The sequence below is a fragment of the Ambystoma mexicanum genome, chromosome 11, assembly GCF_040938575.1.
Source record: "Ambystoma mexicanum isolate Mex_15411 chromosome 11, UKY_AmexF1_1, whole genome shotgun sequence".
Taxonomy (NCBI): Eukaryota; Metazoa; Chordata; class Amphibia; order Caudata; family Ambystomatidae; genus Ambystoma; species Ambystoma mexicanum.
The window spans coordinates 861,246,803-861,272,607 of record NC_090934.1 but is presented as its reverse complement, the minus strand read 5'-3'; the positions used below and the strand labels follow the sequence as shown (position 1 = coordinate 861,272,607).

The 25,805-nt window shown below is 47.9% G+C and overlaps 1 protein-coding gene across 1 annotated transcript in view; it reads right to left on the bottom strand.

The window, feature by feature from the left end:
- MYRF (myelin regulatory factor) overlaps window positions 1–25,805 on the bottom strand; it is a 568,116-nt gene that overhangs the window by 63,924 nt on the left and 478,387 nt on the right. The window contains exons 18-20 of the mRNA XM_069623888.1: window positions 25,459–25,527; window positions 10,714–10,793; window positions 10,042–10,170 (exon numbers count right to left, since the gene is read on the bottom strand). Of these exons, the coding sequence (XP_069479989.1) occupies window positions 10,042–10,170; window positions 10,714–10,793; window positions 25,459–25,527 (278 nt within the window). The remainder of the gene's footprint in view (window positions 1–10,041; window positions 10,171–10,713; window positions 10,794–25,458; window positions 25,528–25,805) is intronic.

Genomic DNA, 25,805 nt, shown 5'->3' with positions numbered 1-25,805 from the left:
GTAGTGGAACTCTGCTCCAGAACGTTCCCGCTCACTTCGACCACTGCCTAAAACCTTGGCCAAACACACACTCCAGGTGGCCGTATTAAGGCCCCCGGGAACTATTGTCATCTCTTGTATACATTGGAGCTGGAGGTGGGCCAATTAAATAGGGAGAGGCATCCCACTAGCAGTATGCACACCAAATTAGTGGCCTTTCACTACAGTGGTTGGCCCCTACATCCTTCCTAAAGCATTATTTAAAAAAAGGGCAAAATATTCACTACCAATTGCTCTGTCACTAGCCACACCTCCAACAGCAAATCAAAACACAAAGCCAAGGCGAGTATCGGGTACAAGACATCACCAAGAACTCTTAGTATTCTCCATTCTTAACATGTACAATTTCACTGGCAATCACCAGCTTCCTTGTAGGCCTGATTAGGTTTGTAAGGAAGAAAGTTCTCTTCAGCACACCTTTGTGAGACCCCTCCACTTTTTGCTTGTTCTTTGAATTCCCTGAACACTTTTATATTCAGATTCACTCGGGACAGGACTCAAATATATGTATGTGGACCTTTGTGGACCAGTAAGCCCCCCAAAGTCGGTGTCATGGAATACTGCCAAGTTCCCTGCACTCTCCCTGTGTCATTATCATGATCGGTCAGTTGTGCTGGTCCTGGTTGGTGGCAGTGTACTGTAAGACTGTGACTGTGTGAGTAGTATCTATGTTGGCTCACAAGAAGCCTTTTCTTCTGGAGGCTCTCGACATTGAGCCTTCGGTGTTGTGAAATCTAGTATCGTGGAAATTGTACTTTGCTGCACTTGACTGTGATTTAGTGGAGGCTGAGAATCACCACGTAGGGACCTTTTGCTGGCATGAGCTCCAACCAGGAGCTCGCAAAGGGATGAGTGGGGCTACCCAGCAGGAACTGCAGGGGTTCTATGCATGGGATTTCTCTGGAATCCACATGCCCGAGTTTGCCCCAGAGAATGCCTGCAAATGTTTGTGTGTGGTGGCAAGCACTAACAGGCTGCACACCAAATATTTGAATGGTGCAGTTGTTGATGATTGGTGCTTAGGGCAACTGTTACCCCCCCCCCCCCATTTGGCATAGAAGCTGACACTCTGCACAGATACCATTGTCAACTGCTGTGACCTGTTCCTGAAATTACCACGAGAGACAACTGACCTGGGGCAGAGGATGGAAGTTCTGCTCCAGCATCTTTTTAACTCCCGGCAGTGAAGCTCTACTGCCTTCCGTGACCAGGAGGAATCATATTTGGTGCTCCTTTCCCTCAATTTAATAGGGACAGCAGGAGGTGTACCTCTGGAGGAATTTGTGAGTCTCTGCTCCCCCTTGATGCTTGACCTCTAGGACCAGGCACTGCATCCTTCATTCTCTCTGGACTGGTTGTTGGTTCTTCTCGGTGTTTTGTTGAACAATGCATAGGGGTAATGGGACACTAGTACCATCCTCCCTCTGTGGAAACCAACGGTGGCATCTCCTGCAGCAATTTTGTTGAATCATGAATGAGGTCACTTGACTTGGGTCACTATTGCTAGATCGTCACTGTTGAGTCTTCCTTTCTTCGCCTGAAGATCTTCAACAGGTTCAGTGGCCCAGTCTTTTAAAGCTGTAGGTGTTTGTTGAACTTGCCCATATGGTTGACCAGGGAGACTCTCCTTTCCGCTGCTGCTCCAAGGACTCCACTATGCAAGCTCTCCACTGGAATTACTCCAGCTTCATTTCTTCATTGAGATCTCCTCTTGAGATTTCCCGTATTAACCTGTGGGGGTTTGTTATGTTCTTCCGTGTTTGTACGGCTCCCAGGCTGAGCTAGCCTGTCAAGCGCTGGCCCCACAACCTTCCCTGCTGGTGACGTCACTACTCACCTCTGCAATCACCTATCCTGGAGACGGGTGAGTGAAACTCTTCCACTGGACTTATTCTGGTGAATCCTGTCATCCTTCGGTTGGTCTTCTTTAGGTCTGAACTGTTTACAGGGCCCCATGTGCAGCGCAGACCACCTACTTGCCGCCACAGGTTTACACTGGGCCATTCACTTCTATGGGTCCATAGACCTATCAATGTGTCTCGGGGGGGGGGGGGGGCGTTGTGTTCCTTGTGGCCTTTGTGGTTCCTGAAATGCCCATTTGAACTTATAGACAACCCGGGAAAAGTTAGAATCGAGCACTAGCTATGAATGATCGTTTATTGTGCCATCCTAAATCTGAAATTAAACCAATTAACGTTGTTCCAACATATCTAAAACAAAGGAAAACATCCTTCCAAGTAGTATACAAATGACATGTTGAGGCTGAAGCTGAACTTATTTCCTACCAGGGAAGTGATGAGAGTTGGAGAAAATATCTCAAGAGATCATAGAGTGTGTAAACATTGTGCTCTGGCTTTTGAAACTCTTAGACATTTAATCATTGAATGTAGTGTTTTACAGAATCTGCAAATGGAAATGTTTGGGAGATTGGTTTAATTCCTTTTAAACACTGAATCATTTTGGCTTAGAGCACCAGCTAGTCAAGAGACTATTTTATGTATTATGGCAACAAAATTCTTATTTTGGTTTTTAAGACGAGGCTTTTATTCTTTTCTCTTTTAATATGATATTGTAATTTTATGGAATTATTTTATCCTGTTTGTGTAATGTATAAACAGTTGAATACTTATATACACTTATTAAATTAATGATCTAAAGAAAATGTAATGTAATGTCCATTTGGAATGCTATGACTTGTGTGGACATTTTATAGTCCTGTGAGAGCAGTCTTCGTTTTTAGCAAATCCTGGAAATGTATTAATTATGTAACCATTTATTTTAGTTATTTCCTCTATTCATTTGACAGATACGTGTGGACATGCATCAATTTAGTGATAATCAAAGTTTTGAAATTGCACCTTTAAAACCAGCTGACGTCTTCTAGTGGATTACCTTGATGGCTTTGGCTGTTCTATCATTTGGAAAGTCAGAAAACTGAAGGAAATACCACGTAGATCAAGCAAGCAGAGATATCTGGTCCCTACAACTAAGACTCGATGAAAGTCACCCGAGCAATGTCTCTAACTTAATACAAATCCTGTGTAATAGGTAATGAATAGGTCAGGAAGAGATGTTTGAAGGGAAAGTCCTCTATAGTTCACAGCAATCGGCAAACAAGCAGCGAGTAGAAGCTGGCTGTCAACAGAAATAACACTAGTGGTAAAGCAGAGACATGAGTCCTATTTGCAAGGAAACACTCCCCAAAAAAACGGTTTTTACATACATTTACATTTTACATAGGAGTTAGAAAGGGATCACTCTTTCCGAATTTGAGTTTTCTTGGTGTAAGATAACATTTAGGCATGCTCTAATGACTTGCACCTCTAATTCTGAGAATGCTCTTTACAACAGTACAAATAGTAGTGGGATTTACAAAAGTGGCTGCGACAGTGACTCTCCCTCCAGGAGCGTTTGTCCACAGGTGATTTCATCTACAGTGGCTTGGTGAACAAATCAGTAACCTTCTAATCGGCAGAAACTCCTGTTATTCCTACTGGCACATCACATGCTGCCTCATTTGTGACACGGTTTCACCGCTGCGATAGGGGCTTGAGTCTATTAGCATATGAACCATGGCCCCCGAGCACAAAGTATTCTCATCAAGTACTCTGTACAGAGGTCATACACCCCATCTCCATAGAGAATGTGTTGAACCACCTACCTGCACAGAGCTAGTGTCCTCACTCTAATCCAATTGTCCCTTCACCCACATCTAAGGGGATAGTCGGACCAGCCTCTGCATGGACCCTTAGACAGGGCTCTACAGAGAGTCTCTAGAGTTACTGCACATATCACCCTAAGCCTGCCCCCACAGAGAGCTCCTGGATCAATTCCAAAAGAGAACCCTGGCATTTCATCTGTGTTCTTTAATTAGGTGGGCTGATGAAGCTGAGCAAGTTCCACCACAAGTCTATCACCAAATCTGACAGAAATAATCCTGAAAAAAAGGTGGGCAGGTACAGTTCCAAAATAACTCTTGCTATTTTTTGACAGTATATCTAGAGCAAGGGACGTCTGCTGGAAAAGTTGCCCGGATCGTAAAGTAAATGATGGGGGACCACTGGGGTTGGGTACCACCACCCTCTAAGAGATGCAGGGGTGGTATAGATAGGATCCGTTGGTATAGCCACACCCTCCTTGCTGGCATGGCAGGGACCTGGCACAGGTCTCTATCAGCAGACATGTAGACAGACATTGTAGAAATATCAACATTGTATCAGAGAGCCATGAGGGCAAGTGCATCATTGCAGAGAGCCTCCATTATGGAAATGTCCACATACAAACCTTACCGGCCTTCGTATGACTCCCACCTGGGAAACATGCAAGTGACAGTGCAGACTCACAAGCAAGAAAAACGTGCAGAGCTCTGCACTACTTGATCACAAGTGCACACACGCAAATAGAGGTTCCAAGGTAACACCTGATCCAGATATTTTCTAATTGTTAATACAAACCAATCATATTCCCCAAATGCAAAACACACAAACCTGACAGCGCGGAGATACTGGCAGGCAAGGACAGGGCACTATACAAAGGATGGGAGTTGGAATTATGCTGTGGGACTCCATAAGGAGCAAAGGTGTGGAGAAGATGCACCGTAGAGGCAAAAGGTGACAAGAGGATGAACCCAGTGCAGTGACGGATGGAGGTAAGAGGATGTGACTTGGAAGGAGAGGAGCGGTGGTTCGAGACAAAATAAGAGAGATATTGTGATAAGCAACAATGGAGAAGTGGTGAGATGTCAATATCAGGAATGATGATTTAAAGAGCATGAGGTGGTGATACATCAGGAGGAGGAGGTGAAATATTACGAGGAAGATGTGGTGAGATATTAGTAGGGGGGAGTAGGTGAGGCATCAGAAGGGAGAAGGGGTGAATACTCAGGATGTGAAGAAGGTGAAGACTGAGAGCAAAGAGGCAGTGAGACATCAGGAGGAGGAGGTTGTAACATATCAGAAAGAGGAGGTGTTTAAGATATTGGAGAGAAAGGAGGTGTTAAATTCATAAGAAGATGACAACAGACAGGAAGAGCAAGGAAGGACAGACGAAGAGAAGGAACAGCCTGGGAAGACTAATGGAAAGAAGCATCCCGAGCACATTACATGTCTGGTATGCCAGAGTGGAGGGGGGGGAGAATGTGCGAGCATGTGGTGGAGAGCCAAGCAGGTGATAGAGACAAGAGTTAGGATCTACTGATCGGGAAGGATGGGAAGGAGAGTAGACTTCACAAGATCAATGTGGAGCTGTTAGGATGCCATAGATTGGGTGAAGTTTAGAACCAGTGACAGGTCCCTAGGGCCGCAGGTGTAAAAGCACCTTCCTATAACTTCCTATGGCTAGTTTGATGGCCCACACTTAGCAGGGAGCTTTGGGGCCCAGGCATGGTGGCTCCCAGCCCCCCTCCAATCTTTGCCAAGATCTGTCGTTGATTCACGGTGTGAACCCTTGAACAAGGCCCTAATGCTGAAGTAACTAAAAGGACATCAAAGACAAGGACAGATGTGCCATAGACACTTAAGGACCCTTACTTCAGGTATATACATTCCATTAGTGGGATTTAATCAGGAGAAATCGTACTGTTTTGTTTTAATTTCATAGTGTTTTGTGGGAACCATGATAAACCTTGGCTTTGTGAAGTCTATTTCCTGATACATGTCTCTCATTAATCAACACCAGGCTTGTTGGCACGCCACAAACTAGCTCAAAAAACGAACAATGACTAGACACTACCATTCAAAATTAAAGAGAAATGTATTTAAGATAAAACTACAAACTGCAAGCAGATATACAACACACTGCTTTACCAATTTGAAAGTTGCATTAATAGTAGGTTTAAAATCAATTACTGCCAAAGGGCCTCCCTTTGGATTTCCTTTCATCTGGTCACACCAGGGAATGGGCTGCCTAGACATCTAGAACAGAGCATCAGTCAATGAGGAGGAGTTATACAAGCCTCGCCACACCTTCCAAGGCTGTCAAACTGTATAAGGCAACCATAAGGCAACACTTCACATTTCCATACCTTGCTTTTGGAATAACTCCACAAGGTGTCCAGAAGCTGTTTGTTTATTTATTTATTTGGTAATGCGCACCAAACCCTCAGGTAGACGGGCGCAGCCTTAAAAGAATTCTCGAGGCTTGGTTACAGTGCCTGTGGTAGGCATGTACATACATGCAGATGGGGTACAGTACAGTAATAAATGCAATGGAATGTAGAAGTGTCTTTACTTCCTGTAGTCTGAAATTGGCTTTTGGGTTTCTGTTCCATGGTTAATACCTTTGGGAAAGAACACTCTCTGCAAATGTGGCACACGAGACCGCTTCTGCTGCCCTCGATTTCTTTAGCAATGTAGCCATGCAAGAGACAAATTACCCAAATCCCAAAAAGCCATATGCCTATGTTTTTTTGGCCAGGCACAAGAATCTAGCGCCCAGAGGAACAGCACACATGCCATCCCAAAGGTTACCTAGCACACATCAATCTACTGGAGACGTCATCTCATACAGGGCAGGAAGAACATGTTGTTCCAGGCAGGCTGGCAAGCCTGTAGAAGAAGCAGGTGATACTGGCACACTCCTTTATAGGCTTCTCCTCAATCTGCTGCACAAAGGCGTTGCTGGGGGGGGCGGGGGTGGGCTGAGGGGCTATAGCACCGGGTCTTTTGGTTATAGCCCTGGATAGAAGCCCAGGAACTACAACCAAAAGGGCTAGCCCCGAATCCCACCAGTCTCGACATTAGCTTATCCCCTGATCTTTTCCAGACCTAGCAACACCCCTGCTGCTGCATAAAGTGTTTGCTCTCACATCAGGGAAATGAAGTAATTTGTGGGCACATAGTCCCTTAAACCCCTTTCATATCCACCTCCATATCAACGGTCCTCGCGTCCAACCTAGGCTTAAGAAGGGGATGACGTTAAGGTGAAGAGTGGGGTATAAGCGACACCATTGGGATTTGACTCCACCCACCAGGGCTTAGCATCCTCTTTAGGGGCAGTGAAAGATGGGACCATAGGGGTCCGGTAGACGTGCACAGGACCTCATCTTGGCTAACCCAGGTGCTTCCACACCAGTCCAGCAAATGAAATGCATGTAGTCACACAACCCCACCAGCAAGCTTCCGGCTCTTGGGCTCCCGGCACAAACGGTCAGACTCAGAACCACATTCTACACTAAGTGGGGGTACCCTCAACCTTATGTGTCGTTAATAAGAGCCAGAGATGACTGGGTGTCGGGTGGAACCTACTGGAGTGGACTGACTACAAAGGAGTATTAATCAAGCCGGCTTCTAGCTCAGGCGGTTGCGATCTGGTGCCTGGCTAAGCGGCGGATGAAAGAATTACGCAAGGTATTTGTAGAATAGGTACGACGTTCATTCATCGGCCGTTTTTTTTCGTGACACTTTTTGCCGAAAATGTTTTGCCCAAACAAAAAAAACAAGGGGGGAGAGGGCATTTGAGGGGTAGGGTGAGGTGGTGTATAGGGAATAAATAATAGGGGAGGTGGGGAACCCCCAAATAAAATAAAAATAAAAAAAAATCGATATTTTTCGGCAAAACATTTTCAGCAAAATGTGCTGGGAAAAAAGAAAACAGGCGGTGAATGAACATAGAAACCTACAATGATACTAGAGTCAACAAGGAATAAAAAGTCATTCTCAACCTGCCAAAGAGGACAACATATGTCTCCAATAACGTGTACTGTGTTCCTCGACTGCCTGGAACAGCCATCAACCTCTTGGGGTCATGACAAATGAGAATCTTGTGTGTGTGCCACTCCAGCTTCATACGTGTGAAAGAGAAGTTGAAACAAGCTAATTAGTCGTTCTTCTACATATTTTAATGCTAATTTATTGTGTGCATTCTTCTGATTCTGCAAATTTTTGTATACAAGAGGCGGACTGTTTAATAAAAACTTGAACTGAACTTGGAACTTGACTGCCAAGATCTATGTCGCCTGTAGCTTTAAGGTGACTGAAGAGGACTCTGTGATATTGATTGAATGAGTCAAATCAACCTGGAGTTCACTGAAATCAGGGATGACTAGATCCTGCTTTCAGGTTCTCTGAAGATGACTTGGACACTGAACGTCTGACCTTGTGTATTATCTCTGCAAATGACTGACACGCTAGCAAGGAACAATGAAGGCCTGATTCATGGAAGTGTTTTATAATGGCACAGTCCCATAGAAAAACGTTCCATGAATCAGGCCCGGAGACACAGTACAAGGGAAAGGGCTTCATCCTTCTGAGATGCGAAGGTGCAGCTCGGTTTTCACTGAATTAAATTGTTGGCGCTGTCCATAATAAGAAACAGGGACCAGAGTGACCTCAAAACAAGCACCCAGACACTCTTTTACCCCTGTGCCCATAGAACACTCACCACAGGCGTTTTTCCTCCTCGAGTTTCCAGGCACAAGTTCATGCGGGGACAAGAAGTGGGATTCAATACCCAGAAAGGCACAGAAGATGGACCTCAGGGCTCGGGAAGGCAGACAAGATGCAGACTTCTAACTGGAACCGTGACTTGCAAGCCACACACAGATGACAGCAGCGGCAAGCTTTCAACCCACTGAGTTATTTCAAAGGCAGTGACTGATTTGAAAAAGAATTGGCGAACACCTAAACAGCTAGTTCCCTTAAAGGATCTTCCTCCAGGGTCCACCTATATTACTGTCTCTCTTCAAGGTGTGCCCTGTTTATTTAGCGGACTGTTCATCTGGAGATGGACTGTTACACGGATGCTAACAATTTGGCAACGTGACACACCTCACCCGTGGTTCACAAGTTGCAACTATTCCAAGCCAATAGGGAGCACTCTCCCTGGCCAAAAGGGTGAAGGCTCTGCTTCGAAATGTTATATCACAAAATGTACTTTCCGAACAATTCCTCTAATGTAAGGCAGAGGTCAAACCATTGCTTGATTAGGCCCATTTAAGTAACTGATGAAATAAATAGATTATCTACATTTAAGGAAGTGGGGAATTTCAATCTAAAGTCAAAAGGATTCACCAAGTGAAAACTGGTTTTGGTGGAGCGTGTTGCAAGAATGTCCCCATTGAGCAAGTAGAGTATAGCTGTGCATTGGAGCACAGTGCCTTGGGATGAATTGGTGTTCATACTTCCTATCTATCTATCTATTTATTTATTTATTTATTTATTTATTTATTTATTTATAGCATTTATGTAACGCCCAGGCCCGGAGGTATCATGGCGTTTGTACACAGGACGGGTAGAGAAAAAGTCAAGTCAAGGGGGGAAACAGATGCAATATAGTTACTATAACAATTAATCATATTTGTTGGACAGCCACGTTTTTCACCAGTTCTCTGACGGAAAGGTAAGAGCGCTCACTCCTGGTGCTGCAGGAGAGAGAGAGTTCCAGAGGGAGGGCGCCGTCACACAGAGGATCACACCTCCCGCTCTTTTATTCTCGAATCTGGGGGTGGAGAGCGTGAGGATGGAGGAGGATCGGAGCGGTCGCAAGCAATGTTGCTGGGCAATTCTCTAGTTAAGGGGAAGCGGGGCAATGCACATCCCCTGGCGTCAGAGGGAGAGTTGCCTGCAGCAAGGCCCATCGGCAGCCTACTTCCATGCAAATACTTGGAATATTTAGACAGGTCGGGGAAGATGCTCGCATAGCGGCTAAAGCCAAGCACGTCCAATCCTGCGGGAGGGGAGGGCACTTACCTGCAACACTGGCTCTCCAGCAGCGGGATCCTTATCCTTCTTACAGGAGATTTGGGGAGCATTGGAAGCTGTTGGGGGAGACCCCTTCACACCGGCAGGGGCCATGCAAGTCAGTATACCTAAAATGGATTCCCCGGTGAACAAGAACATTTGACTGCTCCCACCCATGACACCATCAATGCTCTATTCAGGCAAGCCTGAATACACGACTGGCCAAGCCTGTATGTCCCAAGGGCACAGAACGTTGTGTCTGTAACTATCCATGCAGCAACCTCATTTCCGTCGCTCCCCTATCACATTATTATCAAAGTCTTACCTGACAGGAACTGCGGTGTACTGGAAAGGATGCTGGTTCCGGTGAAGGCTGACGGCGAATCGCTGGTGGCCTCCAGGGGACAGCACACCACTTCGGTACAAGGAGGGTCAAAGCACAAGTCTATGGGGTCTGCGAGACGGAGAAGACAGTGATGAGAACCCCAGCCAGCCGGCACATGCAAGTTAGTATAATACTCTCTGCCCCCTGCATACTATTCCACCCACCTTTCCTCTCTTTTTCTTCGTCTCTTGCTATTCTGGCATCCTCCTCCCTCTTTTTCTCTTTCTCCCTTGCTCAGTTTTCTACATGTTCGCTCCCTCCCTCCAGTTCCCCTTCAACCGATCCTTTCCACTCCACCTCTTGCTCTCTGCACTCTTCCGTCTCCCTCCTGCTGCAGTGAGCATATTGACCTCGACTCTGCTTTCCTACTCCCCCAATTTCTGCCATTCACTTTCAAAATGGTGCTCTCCTTTGCTCTTTATTTCTCTCCCATCTGCATTCTCATTCCTCTCACCCTCCTCGCCATCACTATCTATTTCTAAATCCTCCTTGGTCTCCTTATTTATACCTCTCAATGCCCACCTCGCCCTCTTTCCCCAGTTCTCCCCTCCTGCTCTATCACTCCATCTGCTTTTCTTTCCCCTTTCTTTGTCGCTTGTTCACCACACATACCAGACGCAGGGGGGAAGGTGGGGTGATGAGGTGAAGTGGTGGTGCGACCAAGCTGAGATGGCAATGTGTCCTGAATAGACCTAAAATGTAAAGACAACATACATATCACACACTGTAAAGCAAGCGTTGGAAATACAGTGCAAACAGGAAGCTTAAGTAGCAGACAGAAAAAGCAGACGCAGAGAGTGTGTGTGGGAAAGAAAAAGGCGGGGGAGAGGGAGAGGGAGAGAGGGAGAGAGGGAGGGAGAGAGAGAGAGAGAGAGAGAGAGAGAGAGAGAGAGAGAATATGAATTAAGGGAAACGTTGGAGGTGCTCCTTCACCAGCTCCTTCTGTTCACCCCTAGCCTGGTCGGAATGAGCTCCTCCTTTTAAAGCCCCTCCCTATTCTGCCACAGGTCTGCCTTTTATAGGGCCTTGACCCTGTCTCCAAGCCTCTCTCTGGCCTAAGAGGATTCCGGTGTTCAGGCTTGCTATGGGGGACTTTGGATGTATACTTTCTTGTGTCTGGACCGGCTTCTAATTAATGTGTGCTAGAATCCAGCTTCCAGAACCGCGTTCGCCATCTTATTGTTCCCACTTCCCCACTTTTGGATGCATCAAGGGGTTCAGGTATGAGTTCACTTTAGGGTTTAGGGATTGCTTCTTTTGGGTGGTTTGCTAGGACTTTACGTGGACATGGTCGTGCCCCTTTCTGCTGTGGACCAAGCCCTTTTCCAAGTCAGCAGCGACCTTGGATTATCAAATTGTCACCACTGCATCTTGTGTGAGAAAAGTCAGTATAAAGGGAATTGAAAATGGCAGCTGGTCACTTCATAACTTCCTGCAGAAGTCTGAATTCCCCTTTGGAGGGACAGATTCGCATTGAGGCTACCAATGAAATTAAACTTAAAAGAAGAAACAACCCATGCAGAAGAGGAAGACGACATTCTGCAGCAACAGACGCCTTTAAACTCTCCGCATCAGAGGACCTTGGGACATCAGAGAGTAGGGTCAGAGTTAAGCCTGAGAGATGCTGAAGCCAGAGAGTGCTTGCATTTCAGAGGTGCTGAAATCCTAAACCGGAAGGGTGGTGAGACATTGCCAGCACCTGAACCTGAGAGGTGCTGAAATCCTGAACCTGAAGGGTGGTGATACACTGCCAGCACCTGAACCTGAAAGGTGCTGAAATCCTGAACCTGAAGGGTGGTGAGACATTGCCAGCACCTGAACCTGGGAGGTGCTGAAATCCTGAACCTGAAGGGTGGTGAGACATTGCCAGCACCTGAACCTGAGAGGTGCTGAAATCCTGAACCTTGAAATCCTGAACCTGAAGGGTGATGAGACATTGCCAGCACCTGAACCTGAGAGGTGCTGCAATCCTGAACCTGAAGGGTGGTGAGACATTGCCAGCAACTGAATCTGAGAGGTGCTGAAATCCTGAACCTCCAGCACCTGAACCTGGCAGGTGCTGAAATCCTGAACCTGAAGGGTGGTGAGACATTGCCAGCACCTGAACCTGAAAGGTGCTGAAATCCTAAACCCGACGGGTGATGAAACACTTCCAGCACCTGAACCTGAGAGGTGCTGAAATCCTGAACCTGAAGGGTGGTGAGTCATTGACAGCACCTGAACCTGAGAGGTGCTGAAATCCTGAACCTGACATTGCCAGCAACTGAATCTGAGAGGTGCTGAAATCCTGAACCTGAAGGGTGGTGAGACATTGCCAGCAGCTGAACCTGAGAGGTGCTGAAATCCTGAACCTGAATGGTGGTGAAACATTGCCAGCACCTGAACCTGAGAGGTGCTGAAATCCTGAACCTGAAGGGTGGTGAGTCATTGACAGCACCTGAACCTGAGAGGTGCTGAAATCCTGAACCTGACATTGCCAGCAACTGAATCTGAGAGGTGCTGAAATCCTGAACCTGAAGGGTGGTGAGACATTGCCAGCAGCTGAACCTGAGAGGTGCTGAAATCCTGAACCTGAATGGTGGTGAAACATTGCCAGCACCTGAACCTGAGAGGTGCTGAAATCTTGAACCTGAAGGGTGGTGAGACATTGCCAGCACCTGAACCTGAGAGGTGCTGAAACACTGAACCTGAAGGGTTGTGAAACACTGCCAGCACCTGAACCTGACAGGTGCTCAAACATGGAACCAGAAGGGCGATGGAACACTGGCAGCACGTGAGAACTGCTGAAACCTGGAATCTCAGAGGTGATGTACCCTTGAACATGGAAGGTGCTAAAACATTGACCCTGAGGGGAGATGAAAACCTGAGAGCAGGAGAAAAAGAAATATTTGGATGGTAGAGACTTGCTGCGCTAGCCCTGGTGTGTGCCAGTGAGGTACTTCTGCACATGTAAAGCAGTTGGAAAGTAAGCCTCCAGGTAATCCCGATATCATTCTCTTTGCAAACACCTCACATTTGTTCCAAACATCAGTCATACTACATCATTACGTCTCTGTATTAATGGTCTACTTTATTTGTAATTTGATCTTATATTTGTTTACACCGTCGGTCATAACTTGTCAACTTGCGGATACGTGTTAAGAGCTTAATGCTCTCTTCGGGGTAAGAATTGGGAGCGGGTTAGCTCTCATTTCCCATGGCATACATGAAACCATTAATGTGATGTTACTAAAAATTATAACATACACACATTAAAAAGCCCAATAAGGCAATAATGATGACAAAAGAAACCGGATAACACGGAATAATTGACATCAAAGATAATAACCAAACAAACCTAGAATTGTATATTGCACAGCAGAAGGAAAAACAGAAAAAGTGAAGTATAAGTGGGTAGATGGTTTCTTATGTTTTAGTCAGCATGCTCATTTTGTTATTCTGCCCCTCAATATCTTTTACACACCTGCAGGTTGATATTGTACTAAACCCATATTCAATAATCTGCTGTATGCCTTACTACAGGGTTTCTTCTAATCAGCAGCCAGGTTTATATACAAGTATGGGGTATGGAAAAACCAAAATATGAAAACTGGGAATTCCCCCACAAAAATGGGTAAATAGAAACAGGACGATTAGCATCCAAAGAATGGTCTCTCATGCCAGATGCAGGTAGTCAGTTCTTCAGGCCTCTTGCACCAATTCTCCAGTCTTTCAGGTTCATAGGAGGTTACCTCACCTTATTCTCCCGTCACTGTAGTTTTCAGGGGTCCAGAACCATCTTCCTTAGTGTAATCTAGATGCAGGCTTGCTGGGATCCCGTAACACCCTCTACTTACTCATACGGGGGATGGGTTGTTGACTGTAGAGGGTAGAGAGCGGTAGAGACAGGTGCTGGGCCGAACATTCCCTGGAATGTCTCCTTCACCTTCCTGAACTGCCTGTAACCTCATTGGCCCTGCCCACTTCCCTCTCCCATAGGGCCCCGAGTGCACCAGTGACCTCTTTGGGTTTAGGGGATGGACCCAAGACTATACCTGGCCTGGCCAGCATCCCGAAAGCCAGAACTCCTTCTGTGAACCTCTCCTGATCTGCTTGTGGTGTTCTTAGAGCAATTTCCCTGTCAGCATGTGATTTCAATGTGATATACTCAATTTCCACTCTTCTGTTTAGTGAATAGTCTGCATGCCCGGTGAAGCTGCAACACTGCATTCTTGGCAGAGAAATTCTGCCGAGGGACTATTCTGCAGTAACACTATTTGTCCTTTGAAACAATCCGTGGTCTTTTGTAAAATTGTAATCATAGGATTCCCTGACTCAAAACACCTGCCTTTTACATTGTGAAATGACTTCCCTGATGTTCCTGTCACAACACATGCTAGCAGGGTCTATTGAATGGAAATTAAATGTGTTATTAAAGAGACAGGCATCTTTGTGTACACTGCAGCTGAAGGTTTGTTTAACGCCTTAAGTGCCAAGGGCGAGGTATTCCGTCTTTAGGATTACCTCCCGGTTGCCAAGGACGAGATACCTCGTCCTTGGCACTTAAGGAGGCATTGAATGGCGAAATACCAAAATCGCCAAAAAGAGGCAATGGCACTGGGGGGAAACCCATGGCAATTAAAAGGAGCTGCAGGCCCTTGGAATGGGCATTGGTGACTTATCATTGCTCTGCAGCTAATACCAAGGGCTTTGATTAGGGAATGAAGCCTTTAGGGCTGGTTTCCATTGATGGATTAGTGGGGTGTGTAGGGGCTGGACCCTTGTCATTGGCCTGAGCTGAGACAATGTGACTGTTCCCAACAAACCAAGTGGGAGCCAGGGAGATGACCCAGAGACCTTGCCCATTTTGCTCCCAGGCCCATAATTTACAGGCTTAGAGAGGTACCCCCCTCGGGCCCCACTGCAGTCCACTGAGCCAGGCAGAGGAATTATCCCCATGCCGTAGTCATGGGAACATCTGATCCAGGTGGTTTCTACAAAAAGAAACGTGCTTTCAATGTGCATAACACAGAGGCATGCCTTCTGCCCATGGTTCCTTTACCCCTGTGGCATTAAGCTGGTATAGACGCCATTGCTTTATGGAGATGGGTGATGGGCTCATCATTCGAGGTATTCCCCAAATGTTCCTAGAGATACCATTTGAGCTGAAATCATTTTAAACTGAATGGATTCTGGTCTCCTCTTTCAAAAACAATGTTTAAACTTTATTTTATGTACTGCGCTTTGGCTAAGTTCTGTTCTTGTGTTACACTGTACCTTTCTGTGTGCGGGTATACAATAAAACTTATGAACCTTTTTTAAACTCATTTGGGAGAGTGTTGCTTTTTATTTCACAATTCTGCAGTAGTAGGTCACCCCTTGACAAGCCTGTATATCCCAATACTTGCAAAGCAATCCTTTATAAAAACGGAAAAAAGACATTGGGCCTCATTACGACCCTGGCGCTAAGGGGTCTGCGCCAGCGTTAGCTGCGCGGACCCCTTACCGCCAACTACGAGTTCCTGGAGCGCCATGGTCATTTTTCCGCCCGCTTTTTGCGGGCGGAAAAATCCATGGCGCTCTGGGACCTTGGTGTTAATTACGCCACCGTATTTTACGGTGGCGTAATTAACTCCTTCCCCACTCCCATTGAGCCCTATGGGGCCGAAATGGGAATGGGGAAGGGTAAATGGGTCAATGGGGACTTACCGCCCCGCCGACCTCGGAATGGGGCGGTAAGTCCGCCATCCGCCATGGCGTAAAGGGACTTTGCGCCATGGCCGGAAAGTCCGTCGATGGCGGAAAAAATCCGCCAGGGTCGTAATGAGGGCCATTACAAGAAAGGGAAAATGGGCATAGGAGACAGAAGTAAGAAATCAGAAGGAGGCAATATTGATATATCATGGTTAGAAAATGGCGTCTTTTTATCAGAGTGAAGTGGAAGGGAAGACTGTAATGATGTGGAGATGATGCTCAAGAAGAGGTGGCACAATGCATTGTGGTTATACTGGAGAGGGATGCAAATACATTGGGGTGATACTGGAGAGGGAAGGAATGAGCTAACAGATTATGCATGATATGGCGCTGGGCAAAGTAATGGATCAGAAGTAATACTACAGTGGTAAAAGAGAAGTGTGATGGCATTCATGGATTGGTGGTTCTGCTAGAGGGGTGATGGGTTGTGAGTTATGCTAAGCAGTGACGGATTAAGGTGATAATTAAATGAAGTGAGCACTTCGAATGGATTGTGTCCTCCAACGTATTCCACATCTTTGACATGTAATGTCCACAGCTGTGCTGCTTCGGAAATTTTTCATCAGAGGGCATTCTGCGTCAATGGCGTTGGGTCGATGTCCCTCGAAGGCCTCCGTCGAGAGTGACGTCATCGGATGTTATAAGTAGGACGCACGGCGTGGGTAGCCTCAGTTCTGTTTTTTCCCACAAACGTGTTTGCTTTGAGAACTCGGCGCGCCTCGTGTTCTCTTATCTGCTTCAGTAATGTCTTCTTCTTCTACCCCACCGACCTCGAGGTCGGGCTTTAAAAAGTGCAGGGACTGTAGGCCTAAGATGTCCATCACGGACCCGCATCGTATCTGCTTGTGGTGTCTGGGCGAAAGCTACGACACGGACGACTGCTCAAAGTGCCAGTAGTTGACTACCAATGCCTTGCAGAGCATAAGGGGAAGTTGCAGGTAGGATGGGTATCCAAACCCCGTATATCCAAAAAGACTACTGGCCTTTCCACCGACGACTCGAGGGGTGACTCTCCCCATTGGAGGGACTCTAGGGGATCTTGGTCCCCGAGTTGTTCTCGCCACTCGTCCTCCTCGTCGAGGCACTCCCGCAAGCGGCGTCACCGGTCGCCTTACCCGTCCTTGTCAGATGATGGCTCCGCGAGGAAAGTGGTTTGCACCACTAAATCCTCTACTCCGGAAGAGTGGGAGGCATTCAGGGAGAAAATGCTGGCAATTTCTCAATCCCAGGGCACTGTCTGGTAAGCACCTTTGGTTGAAGCCGGCGGGGAACGGTCTCGGTCTGACACTCGTGCGCCTTCTGGCCCGGGCAGTCGGCACAATAAGCATCGGGAACCATTGAGGTCCCATTTGGACAAGGTTCAGGTAGATCGCCAGAGATGTGCCAGATCCGGGTCGCGGTCTCCATCCCCGACGAGACAGTGTCGATGCCATCGGCGCCATGCCCTTAGAGTATGGCTGTCAGGGCCTTGCCCTCGGTCAGACCCTTGGAACCCTCGGCACCCTTGTCGACATTGAAGCCAAAGCCGTCAGCGCCCTCTATGCCATTGGGGCCTACAGGCCTGAATTTGCCGGTGGAGGCCCCTAGAGCTGTGGATCCTCCGAGAAAGGCTCTGTTTAAGACTGTGAGGCCTCCTCTTGATTCCAGGCCCCCCCTGTGCCTAGGATCGAGTTCTTTCATTCTCTACAGGATGTCTATGAGAAAGAGGAGAGGGCTGAGGTGGAGTTGGAGCCTTCTTTTGATGCTCCTGGTGCCACCCCTGAAGCTTCTGACATGGTCTTTTCTGAGGACAGTCAGCTTGAAGATTTTTGTCAATCTTTGCATGATGCCAGTGGCCTAGACACGTCTCCTGAGATGGAGTTTGGCAGGCCAGAGCCTGGGGCGCGTGCTGAATCCTCCTATAGGAAGTTGATGTCTAGGGTCACGGAGTACCTGGCGTGGTCTGGCCCTCAAGCTGAAATCGATCAGGATGACCTGACTGATATTTTAGATCAGGGTCCATCCACTGTTAACTTTTCACATGGCGTTATAGACAAGGGTGGCTGTGACTTCAAACACCCTGGATTCTCTTCCGGCGGTCAACAAGTCATTGACTAAGAAATACCGGCCATCTAGTACTGACCCCAGCTACCTATCCACTCACCCCACTCCTGAGAGTTTGGTGGTTCAGGCGGCCACGGCCACCTTTGAGGCAGGCGGCGTACCCTACCATCCCTCCAGATAGGGACGACAAGTGCTTCGATGGTTGGGCACGCAAGTATTTTCGGCTGGGAGTATGGCCATTAAATCGGCCAACTCCACCTGTGCCTTGGCCAGCTTTTCGCACACTCTGTGGAATTGTGTCTCTCTGGCGGCTGGGCATATTCCCGAGGGGGAAGGAAGGGATGGGAATCATTGCTATTGTGCAGGATGGCAAGGATGCCATGTGTGAATCCCTTCAGTCTGGGTTGGACTCAACAGATAGTGTCAGCCGGTCCATGGATGCGAGCACCGTGATACGCAGGTTTGCGTGGTTGCGGAAGTCGGGCGTTGCACCAGATGTGCAGGCCCGTCTTCTCAACATGCCCTTTGATGGCTCATTTGTTTGGCAGCAAGGCTGACAAGAGCCTTCAGGGGTTGCAGACCTCCAAAGCAGCTGCTAAATATTTGGGTGCAGCTGTGCGTCAACCTCTGCCTTTTCGCCCTAGGGGACAGCAGTGGAGGGGTTCCTTTCATTACTACACCTCTTTTGGTAGAACGAGGGGAGCGGCCAGTCAAAGGGGCCACCGTAAGGGTACTCGTGGTGGACGAGGATGTGGTGCCAACGCTGCTCAGGCAGCTGCCTCTTTGCCTTCAGACGCTGCCTTAGGTGCTCCACCACAGCTATGAGGCCAGGTCTCATTGTTTGCCGGTTGGGGGCAGACAGTCTCAGCATCTCGAAGAGTGGCGAGCCATTACTTCAGATGCGTGGGTTCTGGAAACAATAGCCACGGCTACTGCCTACCCTTTCTAAATCGGCCTCATGACAATCCACAGGTGAAACTCTGTTTGAAGATTCTGGATCCGCTCCTTCTGCAGAAAATCGTGACCCTGCTAGAGAAAGGTGCTATAGAACTAGTGCCTGTGGCGGAGAGAAACAAGGGCTGGTATTCCCCATATTTTTTGATTCCCAAGAAAGACGGAGGACTGAGACCCATCTTGTTCCTCAGGAAGGACAAGTTCAAGATGGTCACTCTTTCTCAGGTCCTTCAGGCCCTTAGAATTCAGGATTGGTTGGTGTCATTGTACCTACAGGATGCTTATTTTCTTGCGCCAATCCATCCAAATCACAGAAAATACCTGAGGGTTGCCGTTGGCAGCTCAGACTTTCAGTTTCGAGTCCTGCCATTCAGGTTGATCTCCGCCCGAGGGTCTTCGCCAAGCTCATGGTGGTGCTGGCAGCATATCTCAGGAGAGGGGGGGTTCACGTCTACCCCTACCTGGACGACTGGCTGATCCGAGCATGTTCTCCTGCCGAACAGGCCTTGGATCATCTAAGCCTCACCTGCCACTCCCTTTACAAGCTGGGCTTCTCCCTCAATTTCAAGAAGTTGATTATGACACCTTCCCAACAGCTTCAGTACATCAGGTCAGTTTTGGACAAATCCTTGGAGAAGTGCTCACCACCCAAGGTGAGGGCTCATCACATTGTCCAGATGGTCGACAAATTTCAACATGCCCAGAGTCTTCCGGCTTTCGAATTCTTAAGGTTGCTTGGCCTCAAGGCATCCTGCATTTTTCTGGTGCCAGCGGCCAGACTGCGGATGAGGTCTCTTCAATGGGCTCTCAGGATGCAGTGGTCCCAATTCTCCAGCAAGATGTCGGATCTCCTTCAGATTCCACTGAGGGTCTCACAGGATTTTCTGTGGTAGGCCAGCAAAGGGAATCTGATAAAGGGAGAGCCGTTTCGGCAACTGTGGCTGGAGGTGACGTAGTGATGGATGCTTCCCTCATGGGATGGGGTAGCTCACACCAAGGAGCTGACCACCAACGGTCGTCGGTCTCTGTCAGAGTCCAAACTTCACATAAATATTTTGGAGCTGAGGGCCATCAGGCTAGCCCTGAAGGGTTTTCTGCCATTTGTGCGCGGGAAGAGTGTTCTGATCATTATCGACAACACAGCGGTAAGGCATTGCCTCAATAAAAAGGGGGGGGTGTAGGGTTGCTCCCGCTGTGCAAAGAGGTGATGCGGCTTTGGTTCTGGGCAATACAGCAAGGAATCTCACTCTCGGCAGTTCATCTGGCTGGAGAGGAGAATGCGGCGGCGGACGCTCTGAGCAGGCAGAGCGTTGTCTCCCATGAGTGGGAGTTAGCTCAGGAAGTCCTTCAGGGGATCTTTGGCCTTTGAGGAAGCCTGCAAGTGGATCTGTTCGCGACCGGTGCCAACCGGAAGTGTGAGACATATTGCTCATGGGAATTTCCTCCAAGAGGAGCTTTAGGGGGATGCCTTTGTCATGGATTTGTCATTCCCACTTCTGTATGTGTTTCCTCCGGTCCCCATCATTCCTCAAGTTCTAAGGAGGTTGCGGAGGTCCCACATGATCCTAATTGCTCCGGATTGGTAAAGGACAGCATGGTACCCAGATCGTCTGGAAATGTCCATCTGGCCTCCGTGCTGTCTTCCCCACACAGAAGATCTTCTTTCCCACAAGGGCGGTCATGTTCTCCATCCAGAGGTCAACAATCTCAACCTTCACATTTGGTTTCTGAAAGGTTGAGATATAAGGATTGGGACCTCGCTGATGATGTGATGGAGGTGTTGCTTTCAGCTAGGCGTCCGGCAACCAAATCCCTGTACCGTTGCCGTAAGTTTTGCAACTGGTGCAGAGGACACAATGTCGATCCTTTTCAGTGTTCCATCCCGATGGTTCTTTCTTTCTTGCTTGCTTTCTTTGGCCCCCAAGGGTCCTCAAGTGGGGACCATTAAGGGTTACCCGGCAGCGCTGTCTATTTTCAAGCACTCGTCTGAAGAATATTCTTACTTTAAGATTCCTTTGATTACTCGGTTTCTAAAAGGGCTCACGTATGTGTTTCCATCATCGCCGTTTCAGGTGCCGGTTTGGGATCTGAATCTAGTCTTGAAATTCTTGATGGGTGCTCCGTTTGAACCCTTGCACTCTTGTCATTTGAGATGGTTGACCTTCAAGACAGTTTTCTTGATTGCAGTTACATCTGCTCGCAGAGTGAGTGAGTTGCAGGCACTTCCATCTAAACCACCCTTTACTGTGTTCCAGAGGGATAGGGTTGTACTGCGGGTACGTCCTTCCTTTCTACCTAAGGTAGTGTCCGAGTTTCATTTGAGCCAGAAGGTGAAACCTCCTGCTTTCTATCCTCCTTTGCATCCTGGTAAGGAAGAGGAGAGGCTCCATAGGTTGGACGCTAGCAGAGCTTTAAGCTTTTATTTCTAGAATGTCCAGGGTCAGAGTGGACAACCAACTTTTTGTGGGATACACTGGACACCGATTGGGCCAAGCTGTTACCAAACAGACCTTGTCCAGGTGGATTATCCTCACCATTGCTGAATGTTACAAACTGGCTGGCAAGGACCCTCCTGAGGGTTTGCAAGCTCACTCCACCAGGGGCGTGGCTTCTTCCGCAGCCCTAAAATGGGGAGTTCCTGTTAAAAACATTTGTGATGCTGCAACGTGGTCTTCCATCCACATCTTTGTCAAGCATTACTCCCTGGATGCTTTACATGGTCAAGATATGGCCTTTGGTAAAGCAGTGCTCTATTCTGCCATCTGATTGGGTATTTCCAAATTCTTCTCCTCCCTCCGTTCACCGATACTGCTTTGGGAGTCTGTCAAAGATGTGGAATACGTTGGAGGACACAATCAATTCGAAGAACAAGTTACTTACCAACTGGTAACATTCTTTTGACTGGATGTTCCTGCAAAGTATTCCACATCGCTCTCCCAGCCTACCCCTCTGAAGAATTTCGTATGCTATTGCAGCTTGCATTCCCACAAAGCTATGTGCAGTCATGGAGGCTTGGTGTGCGGTTATGGCACACGTTGTGGGGGGAAAAACATGAACTGACGCTACTGGCGCCGTGCGTCCTACTTATAACATCCAATGACGTCATCCTCGGCAGAGGCCTTTGAGGGGCATCAACCCGACGCCATCGACACAGGACGCCGTCTGCCAAAACATTTCCGAAGCAGCACAGCTGTGGACATTACATGTCAAAGATGTGGAAAAGGTTGGCGGAACCTCCAGTCAAAAGAATGTTACCAGTTGGTAAGTAACTTGTTCATTTGAATTATTATTGATAATCTCTAGTTAATAAACATAACATTCACGAGTTGCATCATGAAATCGGAAGCCACTGTGGTGCAGGAGAGCCTGGCGGCAGGCGTGAGGCAGTGCCAAAGCACTAATGAGGATAACAAATGAAAAGAAACACAATGTATTGAAAGAGAGAGAGTGTGTGTGAGAGAGCGAGAGAGGGGCGAGAGAGGTATGTGATGTGTGGAGGAGATATAAAGGAAAGGGGTAACACTAAACAAAAGAAATGGGAGATTGCGAAGAAAGATCGATGAAAAGGAGATAAAGAGCGAGGGGCAAAGTGGAAATAGGGGAAAGGAAGAGGCATGTAGGGGGAAGGCGCCCCATACAGAGAGCTAATGAGACGAACAAAAGTGGTGCAATGATGGAGAGAAGAGAGAGGTCAGCTCTAGAACGCTCAGCTGTACAGGGCCAGCAGATCAGGAATACATGTTTTAGCAGTAAGCCTCTCCTTCCTTTTTTGTGCAACCAACCCCTGGGACTAAAACAATAATTCCCGAGATAAATCATAAAGGACACCATTGGCGTTTTGCTCATGAAAGAAAATATGGTCACCCGACACCCAACCCTAGGGGGCATCTCCTGCTTAGCCTGCAGGCAATGGCCCCCTGCTTAAAGTCACAGATTGAAATCAGCATTGTTCATCGAGAAGCTCTTCCCAGTACAGATAATGGGTTCCTGACTCAGTACCCAAGTCACATGTTCAGACTACGGAGAACCACGTCATAGTGCCAAGCTCCCATGCAATGGCTCGCATCCTCAACCAGGAGTGGATGAGATATTAACACTGTTTGTTGTGGGGGGAGTGTATGGGCGAGGCGCAGGCCACAGCCCAGGCTCATTACTACCGACAAACCCTCCTGTAACCCAAATTGACACAGGTCTGAGTGGTGCAGCCTCCAGGACCTCTTACACATGTAGACCGTCCAATGCTATGTAATAATGTTATGCTAATATGCCTTTACACTGTGCCAGATCACCCCTCTAGTAGGTTCAAAACGCCTAGGCTTCTCTGTCGAGTGGTGTACTGTGCCCCCGCCAAAGGTACCCACACCACCTCAGGCCCTTTTCAAAAACACAATGAACTCTAATCTAGTTGCAGCTTGTTTGCATATCGTGCATCTGCACCGATAATTTTCAACAATGTAGCATGTGCCTGACTGCTTTATTTTGCTCAACACTGCACAAAAGGGATCCCTCCTCAGCCCACCACATTAGTGACATTGGCCCTCATTAGGACCCTGGCGGAGTGGGTTTCCGCCAGCGCTAATCGCGGCGGACCCGTCCGCCGTACTACGAGTTCCCTTAGCGCCATGGAGGTTTTCTCCGCCTGGTTTTGCCGGGCGGAGAAAACCATGGCGCTAAGGGACCTCGTTGTTAATTACGCCGCCGTACTTTACGGCGGCGTAATTAACTCCTTCCCCACTCCCATTATACCCTATGGGGCAAGAATGGGAATGGGGAAGGGTAAAATGGGGATTGGGGATTTACCGCTCCGCCAAGGTCGGCATGGGGTGGTAAATCCGCCAACCCCCATGGCGCTATCGACGGCTTTCCGCCGTGCTTCGCGGTGCATTTAGCACCGCGAAATCCGCCAGGGTCGTAATGAGGGCCATTGACACCATTCTCAGCCCTGTAGAGAATGACTAGCATGTGGATGACCAGAGAGCTTCTTGCCTTGCTCAGTCTGATGCACCGCTGTGAAGGTAAGTGGGTGGACGCTGAATTGGCAATATTCATGATATGATATGATAGGTTATTTATAACGCTCTTAATACCCAGAGGTTTCTAAGCGCGGACCGTGGGATCGAACTTCTGTTGCTCCATGACGTCTTGCTTCCAAGGCGAGCATGTTGCCCCTGAGCTATCCTCCCGAGACCTCCATAGAGCCCACCCCTCCCTTGTGGCCTGCTCGCAGACCTGTGCCTGCATGGGCCGATGGTGGCGCAGCAGATGCAGTGCTGCAAATGCTGCATGAGAAGTTTGCAGGTTCACCTGTGATGCTGGCCCAGTCCTCACTTCAAAGAAAGGCCTAGTGGCCCCCCGAATCCCCACTCAGGAAACTGCAGGGGATAAACCACCCCTTACACCCCTTCCCCAGTCATGAAAGTGGGATGGCTACACCCCCTCTGCCCCCGGCCCCACACTGTTCCACGCCCCTGCCTGGCAGGTCTTCAGAATCTCACTTTTTTAGAGGAAGGGCACAGGAAGTCCTGCCCCTAAGCTATAGGCATCCTGTTTGACTGCCTCCTCCTGACCAGGAAGAAGACGAGCTCCTGGCACATGTCCCTACATCACTGCTCTGTGCAGTGGAAAGGTGCACTCAGGGCTACTGTAGAAGTACACTCCTTCAACCTCTTCTCCATCACCCCGCCTCCTGGAATTTCTAAAAAACAGAATACAATATGATTGATGGAAAGGCTTCAGCAAAAGATCCTAAACGCTGGGACATTCCTCTGAATAAGTTTCTATTCCATTCTTTTTAACTGCTCTGTGCCTTGTGGAAGCGACTCATCATATACAAAGCAGTTTTGACAACTACCAAAAGAGTAGCCAATCAGCCCAAAGGGCTAGCCATCATGCTTTGGTTTTCTCTGTAGGCTTATCAGTTTGAGAGGAACATGCCTGGGAATAGGTCCCAACCTCCGTATGCTCAAGGACTCAAGCCGCACCTCCTGAACAATTTCAAATAACGCTTCAATGCATTCTGGGGTGCCCCTGCTCCCATGAAGAAGTGAGGTGCCCTAGCAGTTTGGACTGAACGACGCCTCTTCAGCGTAGATTCAAGAGTAATTTGAACATGGCTGGTCCCCTTCTGTAATGTCACATAGGAGATGCACAATGATGATATGCAATGCTACCCAGAGGAATTTGCAAGGGCTATGAATCGCTGGCTCAAGTATACTTCCCAACACTTTTTAATTTTCTGAATCACCCTGAATCAGAAGAGTATGCTCAGATGTGTGCCCCGAAATGTCATTGCCTGGGGACTCAACTTGCACTTCCCAGATCAAGTTAAAACTACTTATGGGGTTGCTTGTGCTCTTGAGTAGAGGGGATTTGACTGGACTCTTCATAGCATGCTGCTGCCTTCTGGAGAGGGAAGCAAGGGTGATTTGCAGACGGTTGGTCCCCATCTGTAAGGTCACAGACAAGCTAAAGTATAAAAGATCCCAAAGATTAGGAACCGTGGCCTCAAGCCTGTCCATGCATCACTTTGGCTTGCTCATTTACACCAATGGAACATGCCCCAGGAAGTGAAGAACACGAACATCCGGTAAGTGGGTGAAACATGGCCTGCTTTTCACGGACACATACTCATCTGAATTCAGGAATTCATCCTCATTTCTCAAATTCAGGACATAGAGCGTGGACATGGAGATGACACTGAAACAGAGAGAAAGACATAGCACATTAGTCGTTATCGATCAATTTCGGTGCTACATTTAATTTGTTGAAGGTTATTAGCTGGAGGCTCCAGGTCACTTGCACGCACTCACAGGAGAGGATTGTTGTGTTATCACTGCAAAGCCTTTGTTATAGGGAGGCAAGGGCTATATTGTATGTCATGTAGTTAGTTCCCAGTTCCTTCGGCTACTGCGTAACAATTACAATGATTTCAGCATAAACAGTGTGTGGGCTTTGTGTCTCTATGTATGCGGTTG